This window comes from Leptinotarsa decemlineata, unplaced genomic scaffold (genome assembly GCF_025532065.1).
Source record: "Leptinotarsa decemlineata unplaced genomic scaffold, Ldec_3_MD MMD2_tig00002974_RagTag_RagTag, whole genome shotgun sequence".
Taxonomy (NCBI): Eukaryota; Metazoa; Arthropoda; class Insecta; order Coleoptera; family Chrysomelidae; genus Leptinotarsa; species Leptinotarsa decemlineata.
This window is the reverse complement of record NW_027412578.1, coordinates 2,426,969-2,447,836: the sequence shown is the minus strand read 5'-3', so window position 1 is coordinate 2,447,836 and position 20,868 is coordinate 2,426,969. Positions and strand designations below refer to the sequence as shown.

General features: G+C 35.4%; 1 protein-coding gene across 5 annotated transcripts in view; it reads right to left on the bottom strand.

The window, feature by feature from the left end:
- The window catches only part of kn (EBF transcription factor knot), a 190,995-nt gene that overhangs the window by 7,553 nt on the left and 162,574 nt on the right, over positions 1-20,868 (bottom strand). For 3 of the 5 annotated variants that reach the window (XM_074177260.1, XM_074177263.1, XM_074177264.1), the window contains exons 9-13: positions 14,834-14,951; positions 6,079-6,245; positions 2,057-2,183; positions 1,805-1,893; positions 1,545-1,734 (exon numbers count right to left, since the gene is read on the bottom strand). In XM_074177260.1, coding sequence (XP_074033361.1) covers positions 1,545-1,734; positions 1,805-1,893; positions 2,057-2,183; positions 6,079-6,245; positions 14,834-14,951 — 691 coding nt within the window. The remainder of the gene's footprint in view (positions 1-1,544; positions 1,735-1,804; positions 1,894-2,056; positions 2,184-6,078; positions 6,246-14,833; positions 14,952-20,868) is intronic. The other 2 variants (XM_074177261.1, XM_074177265.1) reach the window with 1 other exon arrangement.

Genomic DNA, 20,868 nt, shown 5'->3' with positions numbered 1-20,868 from the left:
CAATCAAAATATAGATTTTTCACAATTGATAGACTTTAGGTCTATCAATATTTATGTCACTCGACAAATCTCTAGCATATGTAGCATATGTAGCAGTGCATCATAAGTATGAAGTATTTGAAAATTTTCATTTAAACATTTGTTTTTCAGTCGATTCGTTTTCAAATGTTGATTTTATATAGTTGAAGTCAAAATGGAGCCAGAATTGAGTCTTGTGAAACTTTGAATCTGGAATATTTTCTATAGTTCTCTAGTTTCAGTTATGACATACTGAATATAATTATCAGAATGGTTTCCAAAACTGCTTATGTGAAAGTGATTCTCAGTATCCAAAGCTGTTTTAATATCTGAAAATAGTCAGGCAATGATTTTTTTTTAATTGATATAAGAATAAAGATAATTGTTTTCACCTGCCTAATGAACAACATTTTTATGTTTGAAGATGATTATAGTTTAGTGAATATTACTGGAGTTTTTTCCCAACACCAAACCGTTATTCTAACACCTCGACATGTTTTTAGCTCACAAAGTGATCATCTTCAAGGAAAAGATAAAAAAAAGTCAAGTTTGATATTTTCAAATTTATGAGTCATCTTTTCTCCAGAAGGGACTAGTATATTTCTCCATATTCTTTTCAGTACGTGATGTGGAGAAACATTTCCTTATCAATATCCAGTTTTTTATTCTATCTAGATTTGTTGTCATTTTCTTTGTCGTTTCCTCTATAGTTATAAACTTATACGTCACCTTTTTCAAACAAATTATTTCAGTTCTTTTTTCTTCAAGCTTGTCAACGATAGACTTCATATGAATTTTTTAAAAAGTATTTTTTTGATTTCATTATTATTTAAATTTTCGTCAGTTGTTTATGTTTGAATGTGCAGTTACTGTTTTCTGCCGTTCTTGAAATTCATTGCTGATTTTTTCATATATGTAACTTGAAATGATATTTAGTATGTATTATAGCATATGATATTTAGTACATATTGTTTCAAATATTTATTTCAACTACGTGCTAACTAAACATAATTCTACCGATATATTTTCTCGAAACAAGAGTTTAGTCACTAATCGAGTAGAATATTAATTTACACGTTTCAGTTGAAACAAGTATGTTAATAAATATTACCCTGAAAACCCAGAAAATATCTTTGATATCGTTTTCTTTGGCCGTGAAAGGTCAAACTTTTTTACTGGATTATCAATATTTCTCCATTTTCATTATAAGAAAAAGTATAATGAACTCAGAGTTTTGATATACAAAAAATGTGCTGCTGTGTACTAACCCAGTTCCAATATCACAAATTGAACTTGCTGCATTGAAGTAATTCTTCAGAAATATTAATATTATGACAGTAACCTCAAAAAGAGAACTGGATGAAGTTAATAACAGAAAGTTAAACTAAATCGAAGGGAGAGCAGTACAACACAAACATGAGAAGGAAATATATTCACCGGAATAAATCAATTAACATAACAAACATTGAGAGGAGTACTATTCTAGCATCTACTAGGGAATAACTGAAGCAAGGAAGGACAAGCACCTTCTGTCCACTGACCGTTTCCGTTGTCCTGAACGCTGACCGCCAGTTGACCCGTGTAAGCATTGAACGTCGACGTCATTCCGTTGTTGCCCATCGTAGGTGACCTTGGCGCTGACAAGGATAGCTGGTTGTTGCGTGGCATTGAATAAAGCGCTTCTGCAAGATCTGCTGCCCTCTTGAGTATTATTTCCTGAAAAAAATTTTTCATTGAATATCAGGTGTTCCAGATCTATACCCTATCGAGCAAAATAATTGTTTACCTTTGGTAGTTTGTCGGGATCCCCCGGATGCCTCGGTATTAGCTTTTGTAGCCTCTGGAAACCGTAGTCTATCGTGGGTTCATTCAAGGCTGTGGACAATGAGAAATTGTTAGGAATATTTAGTTGTGTATCAAATTAATTATTAATCAACAATACTCATATTGTTGCTCAGAGGTATGGAGTTTCTTTGACAAGAAATAAAATTATTGTCACAATTTTCTGGTGATAAAATATATATTGGCGTGTACTCACAAACATAAACAAATCGCCCTGGTGCTCCTTTACAAAATTGTTTGGACTTGTATGATAACGTAACTTCTACTACGCCCGGTATATGTCTTGGTGGTGTTTGAACTCGTATCGCATGAGGTGTTATTAGCTGAAATCAAAAGTTTTCTAGGTAAGCAGTTACGATGATAGTGTATTTGAATTGACGGATTTCGATTACTATGATTCACTGTTTTCATTTTTAGAAAAAATTCTGACGGACAATAGAGTAAAGGATAAATATAAATAGAAGACACAAACACTCTTTGTTTCTGAATTGATCTACGTCTCACTTGTTCTTCTTTAATATTCTCTAGACATGATATAATGTTATGACTGATGGTATAATATTATGACTTTCTCTACAAATTGTTTCGGGCAGTTTTAATGTTTTTTCTCTCATTTTTCTTCCCTTTCAATTCCGTTTACTTCCGACTTATTTTAATTCTCTTTATTATTCTTCCTTTTTATTTATTTCTTTCAAAATTATTTGAAACAGATGTGACTTGAAAAAAATCACAATATATAAAAAGTTTTGGAGGAAAAACTATTTAAGAGTTATAAAAATCTAGAAATTTCACATAATCACGACATTTTCCCAACACTCAGTTGTTTCTGGGGTAAGAAATATGGATTGGAGGTATATTTCATTGGAGCCGATACTTTGAATGAAAAAAAATCAGTAGAAAACCTATTTCGATTCAACTCTTATCAAGAATTTTCAATAAAACCCCGTATATTGTTTTGGCCATTCGATAGGATTTAGATTTTCTTTTCAACGTCATAATACAAGTGCCCGTTTCCTTACAAAATGGCGGCATAGGAAATTTTTTCACCAAATTCAATATGGTGGGAAAATTTCCATTTTTGAATGTTCGTTTGGAAATTGAACAAACTTATTTGCACAGTACCGTCATAGTATCGCCGTATTGCATATTCTATGGAATTATTTAAAAAAATTTACAGGATTTCATTCGAAAAAAAAATGAGATTCTGTTGGTTTTTTATCGAAATAATAATTCAAAACAAGCTCTTCCCAAACACCAAAACTACAACCTTCTTCTCGACGCGCGTCGTGAGTTGGCGTCTTCATCTCCTGAAGACACCAACTTGGTTGGTAAAACGCTCGTTGAGAAGAATGTTGTAGTTCGGGTGTGAGAAAAGTGCTTGTTGTGGATTTATTCTACGCCTGGGGTTGCAGTTCTAGCTTTCATTAAAATAATTGACTCTGAATACTTATACCTTCAGTATACTCTAATATGTAGCTCATTTTCAGTAATTTCTTCTTAGATATGAATTTGGGTAAAAGGAATTTTTTGCCATGTTAGAAAATTGATGGGAGATTAATGGAATCGACAAAAAACTCAAAGACAGTTCGTTGTGAAATCAAGCTTTGAAATTGACCGCCGAATGAGCTTCCACCAGTGCAACGGAACTAGAGCTCAAGAACAAAATCTTCGTGTTCCACCATCTCGCTACACGTCTTATTAGTGGTGTTTGGCTCCACCACGAATGCATTGTTGAACTCAACAGTGCTCAAAGTCCGAACGTGAGTAGGAAAAGACATCTTTCTTCACGAATTTCAATAATGAATGAGCTCCAAAAAACGGACCAAAACAAAGCTAAACTTCCACATCAAGTTTCTTATTCTCCACAAAAAATGACTGTCGTTCAATATTCTGCAACTTCCGCTGCAAGTAGGCAAAAGTGATACCGGAATCTGCTTCGATATTCGTGATCTGAATTTCTGTCGTTCTCATATATGAGAGAGAAAGAGAGAGAGAGAGAGAGAGAGAGAATATACTTTATTATCGTAAGAGTAAATCTTGTGGACATAGTTTCACTCAATCTATAATACAGTTTTTATGAAAAAACAGAGTGCATTTGAATTGATCAAATTTCGCTTAATACATACAATCAGTTTGTATATATAAAAACATAAAAGTCATACGAGGTACCTTAAAATAAATAAATTGTAAAAAACAGTTTGTATATATAAAAACTACTGGGAAATGATAAATTAGTAAATTTTTTTTGTATATATAAAAACTGTAAAGAATATCATTATAAAATCCTTGTATATTATAACTAGTATGGTCCATCACTTAAAAAATCTTTCACATCCTTCCTGAAGCATTGTAAAAACTTTATTTCTGTTACATTCTTTGGCAAGTAGTTGAACATTCTACAACCATTATAGACAATGGAATCCTTCATGACTGATGTCAGTGGTATTGGCAACTTAATGTTGTTGATTATTGGATTGCCTTGTCACATAATGGGTTGGTGGGGATTGAAATTCGTTGAAATATTTCTTAACTAAACACACTGTTTCCATTATAAAAAAAATCACTATTAGAATTCCATGAGTGGTAAATAGTAATTTACAAGAGTCTGTACTTTTTGATTTGTACGTATATCTTACGGTTTGTTTTTGAAAAATTGAAATATTTTGTAGTAGATAACTACTACATACGTCCCAAAATGGAATTCCATATCTCAGGTGAGATTCCACCATAGAAAAATAAACAGGTTTAGCTGCTGTTAAACCATGTTCATTTGCTACTACTCTGGCTGCATAATAACCAGTTGACAAACCAAATTTTAGTTTTCTATCCATATGTACTCCTAAAAATTTTAAGCTACTTTTATTCTCAATGATGTCATTTCCAATGGGTATATTGTCAAATTCACATCTGAAAGTTACTATGATAGTGTTTCAAATATATAGAGACAGACGATTTGAATCACACCAACTCTTTGCTTTCATCATATCGATGGATATGATTTTAGTTAAATCATTTGCATTGTCCGATTGCCAAAAAACGATAGTATTGTCTGCAAATCGTGTGAATTTTCCTGGGATATTTATACTTGTCAAAACAGTGTTGGCCCTAGTATTGAACCTTGAGGCACACCATTACGTATTTTCCTAATTTCTAAGCGATGGGTTGTTTCCTCTATCTGACTACGACCTGACAAATATGAGCTGAACCAGCTCAGTATCACTCCTCTACTGAAACCTAGTAGGGAAGCTTCCGCAACAGTATTTCGTGATCCACACAGTCGAGAGCCTTCGAAAAATCGCAAAATACTGCAGCAGCAACCTCGCCAGTATTGATTCCAGTATAAACATTTTCCATCAGTGAAAAAATTGCATCAATAATGCCTTGCTGCCACTTTGGAAGCCAAACTATTCTTTAATACTGATTTTGTGTTTCGACAGAAATACAGTTATCTTGACCAGTTTTTCTAGAAGTTTACCTAATTTGGGAATTAAGGAAATAGGCCGATAATGCGAGGGGTCGTTCTGATTTCCACCTCAATAAAGTGACTTTAAAAGGGTATATATCATAGATTTTCCTATCCAGAGTTGTTATTGTTAAGACAGGATAGTTCAAAGGTTACATCTGCCACTGATGGTGGAGGATCATGAATGACTTTTCGATATATTTTCTACATAAAGAGCTGAAAGAGTTTATGAAAATTCACTGTTTCACACAAGAACTGTATGTCAAACAAAACAATTCAATAGTCTAGATATATTCAGAAAGAAATGAGAATTTCAAAATTAATATTTACTTGTTCTGATACTTATACCTAAAAGACCCGTAGCAGAATTCAATATTTAGAGTCACAGCAAAGTTAGCTCAGAATGTTGAATAAAAAGACAAGTTTGGATAAACTTGTCCTATCATATCATCAGTACCGTTTTCGTTAACATTACATATCATCCATAACGTTTTGAATAATGGCAGGATGACAGCACGTATAGATTTTCAGTAGGTTATTTAATTCAATCCCAGACATTGGAATATCAATAAACTAAAAATATTTTCTTTTCATGAATCACTCAAGACCCTAATGAGCGTCAAACCATTTGTGAATTAAACATTAAACGGTCCATTATTGAAAATATAAAATTCACAGAAGGCCGTCTATTTTTCGAAGTCGTTTTCCCTATCCGCCCGCCATTTCCTTTCTATCCAAAACACATAAAATCTTACCTCGCTCCAAACGAGCATCGTGCCGAAAACGACTTGTAGTCCATCAAAGAAGTTATCTCCGACTATAATAACTGTCGATCCGCCCGCCGTCCATCCTTCGCTGGGGCTGATTGCTTTTATACAGGGGGTGGCTACTGGCAGGGGCGGGTATAGTCCCGGAAACTGGCCTGTAAAATTTGAAACATGAAATTACGAGTACTTTATTGTGGACGGTATCATTTTGTAATGTAATATTCAACTATTTTTCTAATGCTTCAACGATTGTTTTAATAAAGGCACTTTTCCCAATTACCAAAACTGCAATACTCTTCCTTCAAGTTTCATGAACAAAGTTGGCGTCTTCAGGAGATGAAGTAACCTTATTCTTGACTCTATAATGGGACTCTATATCTAAGTATACTTTCAGTTTCACACATCAATGATTTAAGGTAGAAATTTTGCATGAATGTTTTTGGGAATTTCACCACAGTGATTCATAAAGACGTTAGCAATGAAATGTTTGGAATAGGACCTTTGTCACTGTTCACAGTTTACATGAACACTTTGCAGTCTCCAAAACTTTGAAAACATCCAAGAATCTAGTGTCATGTACCGCTCTCAACAATTCCAGACAGTTCACATCTATTCTATGGCCGTTCTCGAAGGCTTATTGGGCAACAATAGATTCTGAAATCGGATATAAGCTACGTGTTCTTTGAAACAAGTATTACTGTCTTGCTTAGTCTGACCGATATATTATTTTTTGTCATGGTCCTGATAACTTATTTCATGTATTCACGACACTTCATTTTCTAACATTTTGTCTTCAGGGTAACCTAGCGTTTGTTGATGTGAGCAAGGAATTTTGAAGGCTACTTTAACGTCCAACTTTTCAAAAATACGATCTGAACAGAAATACCAATCTGTGTTCTTTCGAAAAGTAGGAGATTCTGAATTCACGCTTTCTAATTAACTCATCTACTATATTTAAAGAATACCAGCGCAGATGAGTTTTTTCAGTAATTCTTATCTGAATTCGATGATAGTAAAATTCCTTCATTTCAAAGTTCTATTTTTTCATCAAAACTGACTCTACAACTATCGTGTTTCATTTATTTTCTCATAAAAAAGTTTATTTTAGCATAAAAAGCATATACCCCTCGCAGGAGTAAATATATATATATATATATATATATATATATATATTACAATGTAAATTTTCACGGATGGTAGAATATGATGTGTTGTTTTTCCGGGTGTTCATCCGTTGTGTACTATTCGATAGTCGACGTTTCGCCATCATCTCAGATGGCATTATCAAGACGAGTTACTGCTTCGCTTCGGGAGCGAGTTACACCTCTCGAAGCGAAGCAGTAACTCGTCTTGATAATGCCATCTGAGATGATGGCGATACGTCGACTATCGAATAGTACACAACGGATGAACACCCGGAAAAACGACACATCATATATATATATATATATATATATATATATATATATATATATATTATATATTATATATATATAGATATAATCATATATAACCAGTTCCCAATAAAACGATCATAGGCTCTACAAGTTTCCTTCAATCTGCAATCTCATTCGCTTCCTATATTTATCACCACTTTCCTATTCAAGATTTCGTTATTTCGGGTTATTTCTCACTCAAGCGGGAATGTTGCATTATCTCGTTTGCCATGAAACAAGTGAAGGACGCCGTGCCATCCCTCGACTGCCCTCTTTTAATATTCCTTGCTCTTCCAACTTGGAAATTTGTTCGATAGAATTTGCTGTGAATTAAACTCATTTGTTTCGAGTAATGAGTAAAAAATTGAGGAAATCTGATTTTTATTCATGAAATGTGTATGAGGTGAGGGGTTTTTCTGCTTAGCGAAGGATATAGTTGTTATTGTAATGATGACTTCGTGCTTGAGCATTGTGGTGGGTGATTTTGTAACCATTCCACTTGTTATATGAATCAAATCTTTTTTTTTTATGTTATTACTTATTGTTGATTCGTACCACTGTACCTCCATTCGTTTGGTACGAAAAACTAGTTTTTACTAGGAAGACAGGAACTCCTTCAGAGCAGTATGCAACAGTTAACACTCATGTTTCTCCAATAAGAGACCAGCCATATGAATGTATTTCTATATATTCTATTGAAATTTGGTGGGGATGTATGGATATAGTCGTGGTGATTCCTCCGATTGTTTTTCCATCATCCTCTGGAAACAAGTATTCCTTCTCATAGTAGGCAACCTGAGCTCCTCCATATACAAAGGATTTTGATGAAATTGGAGAAATATTTGTATTATATTTGTCCCCCTGAAGATGTCCGTTTCTGTTGTACATTTTGGACATCTACACTATGCTGTATAATTCCACTGTAAGTGCGATTTGATAACGCATGTGACCACGACAAGTGACTGCTGAATAATTACCTTCATCTGAAACTTTCAGAGGAAAGTTGATAGCACCATTTAATTCTGATCTGAATTTTTCTGTTGATGAAATATCTTAAAATGTATCACTAAGATTCAGGGAATCGTATGGATGTATAGGGATTTTATTTACTTTCATCTCTCTTCATATTTCTCACGAGACCATTTTTTCGTAAAGGACCATAACAAATATGAGGAACCCAGTCTGCCATCACTTTGTAGTATATGAAAGACAAATCCCATCATGGATCGAATTACCAATCAGGGTTCTAGCACAGTGTCGATGTCAAGTTCTTTAATAACTTCTACAAGAGCTTCAATGGAAGCATTCTTCGTGCTTGAAACATTCAGGTGTCGATATCTTTCTTTCAGGCATCATTTTTCTATTGCTTCATTAACCTTCATCTGGTTTTTAATGAAATCTGTATGAGTGACTTTGTGATGATGAGTGAAGTATGATTCATTCATTGAATTTTCAAACCGACTTTGAAGATACAAGTTGATTCGAGTCATGGAAAAACCTCCGGCTTCAAAACTAATTTTTGTGCACACGTTTGAGTATTTTTAGATTTATTGCAGGTATAGAAATTCATCTTATAGATAAAAATATTTAATAAATTTACAATTAGTTTATAGTCTAAGGTTTCATTTTATCTGATTTTTTTTTATTTTTATAAATGTCTTGAATTCAATGAATTTAGTCACAAATTTGCCCTTGATTTTTTTTTCTATTTTTACAGGCCGTATCAATGCAAATACACTGAATTTCTGAAGTTACTGAAATAAATATTCCACTCGAAATCGTTAATGAAGTTTAATTGAGAGGAAAGTCGAAAACAAATAATGTTGGTAAAATTTTCAAATAGCACAATTCAAAAAATTGGTAAAAAAATTCGTGTATCGGGTAAAAACTGATTTGAAATTAAATTCCGTATTTTTTAGCTTTCCAAGGAATTTTCCGAGAAACCTATTTTGCAAACAATTCTTTTTTAATTCACTACCCGCATGTCTATAGCAATTAAGTGGATTTTTTTAGGAATATTTAGTCAATATCAATATGATAATTTTGGGAATCTCAACTTTCGGAAATAATAAATAGAGTACTCGGTGAAACCGAGACATAATTCAACTTTTTCAAATAGAGCACCCTGTATTTTTTCATCTGTATGAAACGTTTCAACATTTTCAATCAGAGGTATACTATACGAAAAACAGATAATTTACAAATTATATCCAGTTTTATTAAAATATTCATATAGAAGGATATTTCAACCTAGAATTGATACAAAACATCATGTACCCAGCTTTTTAGTTTTATAGAAATTAAAATCTCTCTTGTTTCTACTGCAGAAATTTTTTACGCATCTTCAATCAACCAACAAATTTAATTCACCCAATTGGCCAGTCACAAATTTCAAATCAGAAAGTGTCTACCTTTCCTTTTCCACTACCCTTGACATTTTCACTTCTTCCTCCAGTGAACTGAATCGCGAAGCAATTTTACAAAGTTTTGGATCCGAGAAAGGGGTCCGCATACAAACGAGATGTTTGGGTGCGACGTTGCGAGATTTAATATAATTCTGAGTGTTCTAGAATGCGAATTGACGAAATAATCTTTGATATACAATTTTACATATATATTTTTGTTTATATTTGGAAATAATTTTGACTATTCCAGTGCCTGTGTCATTAAGGCACATATCAAGATTCCTGTGGGAGAATTTCAAAGTCGATAAATACAAATACAAGAATCACTACTTCACGGAAAAATACCAATCTGCTGTTGTCACCAAATTAGAGATCTAGATTTTGAAGAAAATAATTGAATGACTACTAAAAATTTGAACCGAAATTCGCTTGTGAACGAAAGAAAAATTATTAAATTTAAATATAATCACTCCACCCTCGATATCACATATTTCAATTCATATTCAAGTGATTGAAATGACCATCATTAACACTTCTTATGTTTTTATTACGTTGAGAACGCTTCATCGGACCAGAACTGGCTATTGGCATCGCTTTAGGCTTTGCCAAACAAACATTGAAACCTGGATGGCAAGAAGATTTACGGACTTCTGGCAGAATCTTCCAGGATTGGCTCACTTCAATGCGTTTATTCCCTTTCGAAGCTTGATACCATACCGTTGTTGGACTATAGTAGGGATGAACTACGATGTCCAACAGGCCTTCTCATAGAACACCGTCATTTGAATCATCATATGCAGAGACTCGGATTGTCTGGAGACAGTGTGTGTCAACCCTGTTTGGAAAATGATGGAACAGCAGAGCACATACGTTATGCCTGCCCCTCTGGAAACCGAGAGTTTGGCAGAGCCGAACTCTCACCAGCTGACCTGACCATACAAACTAGTGGGCTTCGTTAAGAAGCTGGGTTTATTTGGTCGAATGAGCGTTACTGACACCTTATTGACACGTTACTCGACACCTATGTAAGTTGTCATTTACTGAAAAATACCAATCTGCAGTTGTTACCAAATTAGATAGAAATGACTTCATTGATTGGCTACTACAAATTGAAACCGAAATTCATTCGTAAAATGAAAATTTTCGATATCACATATTTGAATTCATATTCAAGTGATTGAAATGACTATTATTGACACTTCTTATGTTTTTGTTACGTCGATAATATGAGCAATGTGCATATACAACGAAGGAAGGCATTACTGTATATATTATCTGAACTAAAAAGTCTTGTGCCTAACACATAGATGGCGCTAATCTCATTGCATTCACCGCATTTTCAGTTGAAACTAACATTCAACAGAAATCTGTTGAAATTTCATGATATTCTAGTCATAAGTTTCTGAGTTATAGATGAAAAAGAATTTAGTGTTACAATTTCACATTGCTTCTGGATGAGAAAAAATACTGTTCAAGCAAAGCAATGACTTGAAAATTATTATAAGGTAGGTAGGTAGGTCTAAAGTGAGTGGGTCTATTCGACCCTCCAACCGCAACCCACAAAAGTTTATTGTGGCTCACACCTATTCACACTCGGCCAAATAAACCCAGCTTCTCAACGAAGCCGATTATTTTGTATGGTGAGTGGTCTTTCAGCTCAGATGGTGAGAGAACGGATCTGCCGAACTCAAAGAACCTAATTCGGTCACCAGCGGGGCAGGCACAAAGTATATGCTCTGCTGTTTCATCATTTTCCAGACAGAGGCGACACACACTGTTTTCCGACAGTCCAAGTCTCTGCATATGACAGTGTCTTATAAGAAGGCCTGTTGGACATCGTAGTTCATCCCTACTGTAGGCCAACAACTGTTTGGAATCAAGCTTCGAAGGGTGAATAAACGCCTTGGAGTGAGACAATCTTGTAAGGTTCTGTCAGAAGTCCATAAATCTTCTTGCCATCCAGGTGTTCAGTGTTTGTTTGGCAAAGCCCAAAGCGATGCCAATGACAGGTTCTGGTTCGATGTAGCCGCTTGCAGCACCCTCCTTTGCAAGAGAGTCAGCAGCTTCATTGCCTCCAGGCCAGTATGGCCAGGAATCCATACAAGAGACAATCTGTTAAGTCTTTCTATCGAGGAGAGTCGTTTTTGGCAATTTGCTACCAATTTAGACGTTGCTCGGTAGGAGCCAAGAGCTTCCAACGCCGCTTGACTGCCGGAGAATATTTTTATTGACTTGTGAGTGAGGTTGGATTCATCTAATCTTTCCGCTCACAAATCGATAGCCTAAATTTCCGCTTGAAATGCAGTCGCATACATTCCTAGGCAGGTTAATATCTCTGTCCTGGGTCTACACCAGAACCGAAAGGTGTTTTTGATCCATCTGTGAACCAACAACTATCTGCTCTTAATTTTTCCTTCTCCCGGAGGATCCAGTCCTCTCTACTCGGGAATAGTACTTTATGAGGCAGTTCGTAGTTGATAGTTGGAGGCATAAAGTCAGAAGTCATTTCCAGAATGCTGTGACTTCCAGTGTCCACCAACAGTCTATTGCACTCTGCATTGAATTGATTTGTGCAATTAGCAATGTGCACATGTCTGTGTGCTATCCATCTAGCCTCTCTTTCCAGAAAAATGTGAAGAGGAGGTAGATCCAGAAGGATCTCCATGGCCGCTGACGGTGTGGTACTGATGGCACCACCGATAGCCAGACAAGCCTGTCTCTGTAAGCAAGAGAGCTTCGCTTGGGCCATATTATAAGTTCTCTGCTACATCAGAAACAACCACCAAACGTTAGTTTCATGACTTTAAACGAGGTCGTAGAGACTTCAATGATGCAGAACGCATCTGAGAGGAGGGAAACTGGTAAACCTCGTCCAAAGCGCCCGAAAGCACAATCGACTGGAAAGGTTATGGCCACGGTATTTTGGGATGTGCGTGGTGTAATATTCAATAATATTCACTTTCATTCCAATACGTGCCGAAAAAAGATATAGTGATATTCTTAAATAATCAGCTGAATCTGTGAATTCATGTAGTTCATACATATAGTTCAAACTCAGGATATATCATAGCTGATCAGAATTGTATCGTTATTTCATTACAAATAATATATCAGGAAAAGTAAAAAAAATAGTCAAGTATAACTGTACCATACTGTATAGAAATGGAAAGACAATAACGAAAAAAAATACACATGTATTTGAAGATATAGATATAGTAAATACACCAAATCTTCCAATACTCAAATCAATACTGGAAAAAATTCTCATAGAAAAAGGTACTTAAACGTACCTCAATATGTCTTACAGGAACAAGGAGTATCTGTATCTCTGTACCTGTTATAACTATCATATAAGAAATATGACCATGAAAGTTTTCCATGTTATTGTATATACATTTTCTCAGATAAATCAAAAGGGGCATATTTTTGAAGAAGATCATTTTTTGGGCTTTCAACTTCTCCACCTTTATACAAAAAATTTGGGAAATTTCCAAAGCAAATAAAACAATAATTTATTTCAAAATGAACACGTCAGGAAAACGTATAGATTATGCATACAAGTTACTTTTCGAAAAAACCCCTACGAACGACAACCCTCGGAAATCGAATCTTGTGCGAGTTAAGGATTAACGAGGTCTTACCTTTCAACGTGTGATTCCTAGCACGGGTTGGACGATAGCAAGTGAAAATCGATCGTTCAGCATGAGGCTTGAACCTCCGACCACGTCGAAACGACCGGCAACCGACGTAATTTCATACTTTGCATTGAGAACAGTGAATATCATTATTACAGTAAAAGTGACTGCAAAACAGAGCAATGACTGCTTTTATTATATCTGGTCTATGAACTGTTTGTGAATGATGATCCTGATAACTTCATAAATGATAAAATCATCACATATGATTGGAGACGTATATTGAAAAACAATAGTCAGGATTTTGATTTTCTCAGTAGAAATCTGAATATACAGTAAAATATATGAAATCTATTATTGATGCTTCTTATGTTTTTCTTCGACGATTTTATGTTCATAGAAATCTGACAACCCCGCATTCAACAAGAATACGCAACGCAACGATCCCCTATCCAGAACACTGGCGTAACGTGAGAATGGGGGGTGGCGCATACAAATGAGCGCGATGATTTGTAGGTAATATCTCACCTGGGCGAACAACGCATTTTTGCTGGCAGATTAAGAATGGGATTATGAACTAATTAGTTACTGTCAGTTCATGGTAAATCTCTCTGAAAAGTTTTGTGAAAAACTGACTTAACTTTCTGCACAAAAATTTGGGTTCAGGTTCTACTCATCCTCTAACAGGGGTTACTTTTACCCTGGGGGTAATGTCCCAAAGTGGCTTGACTGACTGACTAATTCATTGAAGACATTTTTCGGGAATTCAGTACTTTTCCGCATATTCGAGAGTGAATATGTCAATTTTTCGAACAGGAAACTCACGTTTCCTAACAGTTTGTGTATAACTCAAAAAATGAGAATTTCATCGAAAAACTTTGGGTAAAAATTTTGCTTAGAAAAAAATAATGGCGAGCTTTTGGTGTCTGTAGATCCAATACAAACGAAACAATAGTCTGTTGATGGTTGGTTATCATTCGTCAAATGCCAGAAGTACCTAAAAAATAATAATTTTCTGAGGGGAGTTTTTGAAACCTTTTTTTGGAATGCTTGGACCTTTATTTTCATTGATAATAAAAGTCCCTAGCTTGGAAACTTAGCAAGTCATGACCAAAATAATGTTTTTCCCTCTTTTCTCACTTCACTGATATACTTGAAATAGGATCTAGAAGTTGATCGGTTTACACTGCTTAGTTTTGAAAAAAGTTATCACCGTCAAATTCTAGAATGAAATCCCTACTATTATAGTAACTTAACAAACATTTACCTTCGGTGGGATCTAACCTCTTCGCCCTCCTCCCGTGTTTTGAATTATTATGTACAAACATGTTGTCGGAAATGGCAAGAAGGGGCCCATCTACGGCTACCTGCGTTGATATGACCACCTGCAAAAAACATTGATAGTCAAGTACATTATTCATTGAGAACGAACAATTGATATATTTGGCAAGTCAGGTATCAGATAAATCCCAGTTACACGTGTCAATGCTTTCATTTTCCTGTTTGGAATAGTACGGTTCTTGTTTAGACATATCTGCCATATTTACGTGGAATTCAAAATGGCAACAACAAAGAAGAACGCATTCAAACATTTTTTGCAAATTATTATGCTGGAAATATATATAAAAGCTGACTCGAACAGGCAATGACTTATGAAAAGACTGAAAAAGTGTGGAAATAGAATAAAACGAATTCAATATAATTGAATTATCGTATGTCATGATTATATTCACCTACATATAATTATATATTAAACTAGCAACACGACTGAGCTTCGTACGGTTAGCTACGTTTTTTTTGTCATAGAATATCAGCTTTCAACTAATAAAAATGATGTCAAAGACAACAAAATGAAACATGCGACCTCAACCTGATTTGAACAATACCAACGCAATTGCAAACTTTCATTATAACGTGTGCCGCAAAGATGACGAGGCCTCTGCTCGAATCATTTGGCAGAAATGTAAAACAGAAATTGTATAGGAAATTCATTGAAACTGGTTACGTCTATACATCGTAAACGTTCACGAATAGTCAATGTTGAAGTTCATTGCCTTAGTGGAAACGTAGTCTTCGACTAAGTTTCCTCAAGTCACAGGAGTTGAAGAGAACAAAATCCAAGTGAGGTAGACCGTAGTTGAATGGAACCTGAAGTACCCACCGTTTCATCTGCTACTGCGGCAAACATCACCAGTGATATATGCTTTGACCGCAATGACGAAGGTTACTGACTATTGTTGCTGAGACCAAGGTCTGCCAGCTCAGATTTTGTGACACCGGCCGTGCATGAGAAAGCAAATTGTCAAAATTGCCAATACTAGAGTGATCCAAATCTCAATATAGCACGCCAAATTCACACTCAATATCCCCAAAAACTGAATGTTTGGATAGAAATTTCTGGTTATCATATTATAGAACCATTTTTGCTGAAATCAAACCCAAATGGAGAAGAATATTTCAATATGCTGAATAAACAATTATTCCTAGGCACTAACAATGCCATTCACTTATAATCCCCTATTATGGAATGGGGTAGTTTTTCAAAAACTGAGGCTTCTCATTGTATAGCAACAAAGTGAGAGTATCTTGATAATCACTTTTCTGGTTGATGGATTGGAAGGAGATGTTCTGCAGAATGGCAATCTAGATCCCAAAAGTTGATTCCACTGAACTTTTTTGGGGCAAGTTGTAATCAAAGTTCTATGAGATACAGTCAACTACTGACGAGATTCGTTCTCTGTTTTGCTGTTTTCCGATGAAAATTGTGTTTTTTCAATATTTTTCTCTGTGACCATCGGTAGACAGATGGTCTCAGAAGGTATTCCTGCTGCTGAGTACTAAATGGTCATCCGTGGACATGTCTCAGAAAGTAATTTTGCTTCTAGGGACTGAATGGCCACCCGTGGACATGTCTCAGAAGGTAATTCTGCAGCCGGGGATTGAATTGTCCCCCGAGAACATGTCTCAGGAGGCAATTCTGCTGCTGGGGACTAAATAGCTATCCGTGGACGTGTTTCAGAAGGTAATTCTGCTACTGGAGTGAATAAGCAAACGGTTTCTTCCGAATTTCATCTCTATATCTATAGAGATAGTTTGTCACACACTAGTTGAACAAATATAAAGTAACTAGTTTATTGATTTGAAATATCTTATAAATGAATGTCATGATCTGGCATATTTCCTGAACTCCACAAAGCTTCATTAATTCAATATATCGTTCTCTCTGTATCAAAACTTCGTTATACACCGTTATGAGTTCCCTAGAATTCCTTGTGAAAATTGCGTCGAATTGGATAGCGCCGGAGACATTTATTTCAATTTCCGCATACCTTCCTCTGGATTTACCGGTGAACGGGAGAAATAGAAAAGATTTTTATTCGCTCCAGAATCATGGGGTAGATTGAGGACGTATATAAGAACTATAAGATATAACGGAGCAGCTACGCGCGGTTCATTTGTTTCCCTTGATCTCGTTCCGGAAAGGAATATGCAGGGGCAAAAGGGCACTCACACGGAAGTGTAGAGCAAGGAGAACGATTTGTATTGTGGATGTTTTTGTCATTTCAGTGCTTTGTAGAGGAAAAGTTGTATGTGTAACTAGTGTAGTGAAGGATTGTAACTTAACTTCAAAAGTGCTTGGGCAACTAAAACGTCGTGGATGTATCTCTTGGAATTTTCAATGATTGATACATTCGGTGCAAAGAGAAGATAAAACAGTTGAAGACTCGGCAGCGTTTATATAGTTTTAGAGCTATTAAATCACTAGACCTGTGAAACTGAAATATAATTATCATATGGTTGAAAAGAAGAACCTGAATTCTGTCTTTTAACAATAATGAAAGGAGTATAATTTCAGAATTGTCTGTATTATTCATACCTACCACAACTTGTATTACATTTTGTCAATAAAATTGATTATTATTATTATAATAAATTATTGGCCCTTCTATTTCACGTAAATTCCAAAAATTTTGATTTTGAAACTGAATTTTTTGAGTTGATATTATCGTAGGTATTCCTTTTACACCAAGGTCAATCTATCAAAATCCCTGCAATTTCGTGATTTAAAAAAGTTTTTATCTGAGTAATTGCTTTCTTGTACAATAATTTATTTGAGATAAAATCTATACTGTCTTGGTATTTTGTCAAGTTATTATATCTACTATACCTACTAGCTACACTTGATAAGCAAAATTACAGAAATTGTATAGGTATTTGAACACATTTTGATCGATAATGAAATTATTACAAACTCACTTGGTGAGCACTAACATAAAAAAATGGGATTGATTAGGTCATGATCGGTCACTATACCCTATTGTCATCTGTTGCGTACTTCTGATTTCTGGTGAAATCAAGTAAGCTAGAATACCCAAATATTTTCCGCTAACCCAAAACAAGCAGTGCTCCTAAACACCAGATATGCAACACTCTTTTCGATGCGTATTTCAGCAATGATGGTGAAGTCTTCATGAGATGAACTGGATACATTCCTAATATAAACGTGAATAAAGGGCTATTTGGAATATAAACTTTATCATTATTCAAAATGAATTAAAAAATCCAGCGTCGGATACCGTTCTCAGTTTTAGATAGTGATGATTCAATCTATGGCCGCTATCTGACCATGACCAACACTGGATCTTTCTGGTCTTCGAAATCGGGTATGTGCTGCATTTTCCTTGAAACGAGTTTCAATAGCTTGTTAATGCTGAGCAATATAATTTTGGCATAGTCCTTACAGTTCATTTCATATATCCCAACTTTTTTTGTTACAACATCATGTTTTCAGGGTTAGTTTCCTAACATTTATGAAAATGAATAAACAGATTTGAACGCTACTTTCACATTCAACTTCTCGAAAATACGATATAATCCGTTAGTGTTTCTTGATTCATATAAAACAACGAACTTTAAATCATTGTCTTTATGAAAAGACGTTCTCTAATTAACTTTTCTACTGTGTTTGAAGGATATCTACTGCTTCCAGCTATATATCTCACATGTAATTTTTCTCAAATTATCTTTTTCTTCTCATGGATAACGTAATGAGCGAATGCATATGAAAGTTCATTCCGTCATTTAGTGTAGACATTCATAGAAAACCATCCTTGGAATATAATCGATTTTTTAAATAAATTATTGTTCTAATCTATCCAGATTATTCATATCACTATTGTGGAATCGTAGGCGCTCCCTAAGCTATTGAACAATATGATACAGATGAGTTTGTACTGATGCAAACATTCTCAAGCTTCACATTTCAATGAATTGTTAATATACACAAATATTGCAAATAGGCTTCTCAAATTTTCGGTTAGTTTTTGCTGGTGCTTGTCTAGATGAACTCTAGATGTCTGAAGTTGCCTTCTACAGGGATGATAAAAATATTACTATTTTTGACGATATTTCGTTATATTTGGAAGATTCGATCAGTTGATTCGTCATAATTGACTCTGATAGAACCAGGCCAACATTTTAATTTGGAAAACTTTCTCTCAAATGTATTGATTGGATGATTCCAGAATAAAAGATTTCCGTGTCATCCACAAAACGGATATGAGTCCCGATGTCCATATCATATCAATTATGTAATATCAATTCAAGAATGTAGGTCCCAAAAATGTACCTTGTGGAACTCAAAATTCTCGTTCATGGAGATTACACAAATAAATTATTACTCTATCACATTGGTTCTGATACGAGTCTCAACAATTTTTTTACATTCCAGGACAACACATTCCAGGCCACAGCAAAACGTCTCGATCGCTATCGAACCTTCCTCAGCTCCCTCGTAACCGATATATATCTTAAAATGGTCGATGGCCGTCGTAGTATTTCTAGCAGCATATCGAACGTCGGGAATGCCGCCTACTGGCCGTTTTGCCGTCATCGTGGAGCCGTCCCCATGGGAACGCGTGTGTTCTCCCGCGAGGGGAGAACGATCCCTCGGGAGCGCGTACGTCCCTTGGGAGGAGTCTGTCTTGCGATGCACTTCCGCAGTTTACCTTGGCCGCAAAATGGCTGCTGCTGCATGTCCTGCCGATGTCTTAGGGTATACGAGGGGTGGCGGGGATTTATTCGGTTTTATTCTGGTGTGTGTAATAATTATGATAAAAGTAATAAAGTTTATTGAAAGTACAGTTAGTTCAAAAAAAAACAAACGAAGTTTGTTAAACAACGTTGATGAACAGTATGTCAAGAAAAACGTTTTCGATTTGTATGTTCAATGCGTGGGCCAAACGATGACGTACGAATTTTTTGTAGATAGAAGGCCTCAATACCTATCAGTTCCAACCCCATGTACATCGAACCAATAAAAATCTAGAGATGTCTGCATTGTTGAATTTTGTCAAAATTGACAGTAATCAGTATTAAAATCGCTCTCAGATGACTTGTTTATGAATGAGAATTTTTTTAAAACATTCAGTAGGGTATAAAACGAGACCTCTTTTATAAACTCGTTTCCCTAACTGAGTTGGTGTTATCATGAGGTGAACTTGACTGAACTTATTCTCATCCAGAGATTTTTGAAAATTTGGGTTTATGAAGGATGAAGTGCTTCTTATTGCATGAATAATACATTCCAGAATTCCACCTAGGATGTGAACCTGAACTGATAGTTATAATTGAACAGCTATAAGTGACAATTTGAAAAATCGACGCTGAGTCTACAGAGGAGATGGATGTCGAGCTCACGACTCCAACTGACCTTCCTGTAAATTTAGATCAGGAGCGAGTGTACAGAGAAGATGACCCCCCTGTGAATTTGGATCAGGAGCGAGAGCTTCTCAACTCTCCAACTCCTGATTCAATAACTGAACTTAAAAAAGGTTTGGTGGTGCAGGTGTAGCTGACGTGCAAAAACTCTCATATGGAGAGCTGTACACTTACCATCTGACCTGAAAGACCACTCATAAAAACGAATCGGCTTCGTTAAGAAGCTGGGTTTATTTGGTCGAGTGTGTGTATATGTGAGCCACAACGAACCCTTGCGGGTTGCAGTGGAGGGTCGAATAGACCCACTCACTTTGGACTTAACCTTAATCCATACAGAATGTTAACTAATTGTGGAAACTGAAGGATTGGATTTCATGTTTCTGTGCATTCACCTTAGAGTTTCAACTGTTCCAGTGGATATATATCAAAAAAATTCTTAACAAGTAATTGTTCGTGGAAGAAGTGTATCTTCAAAACAACTCCTGAGATTTTTCCGTTTTGAGTGAAACATTCTCGTTAACTTTCAATAACACTGAAATATCTCGGTCATCATCTAGATTAACATCGAAATATTTTGTTTCA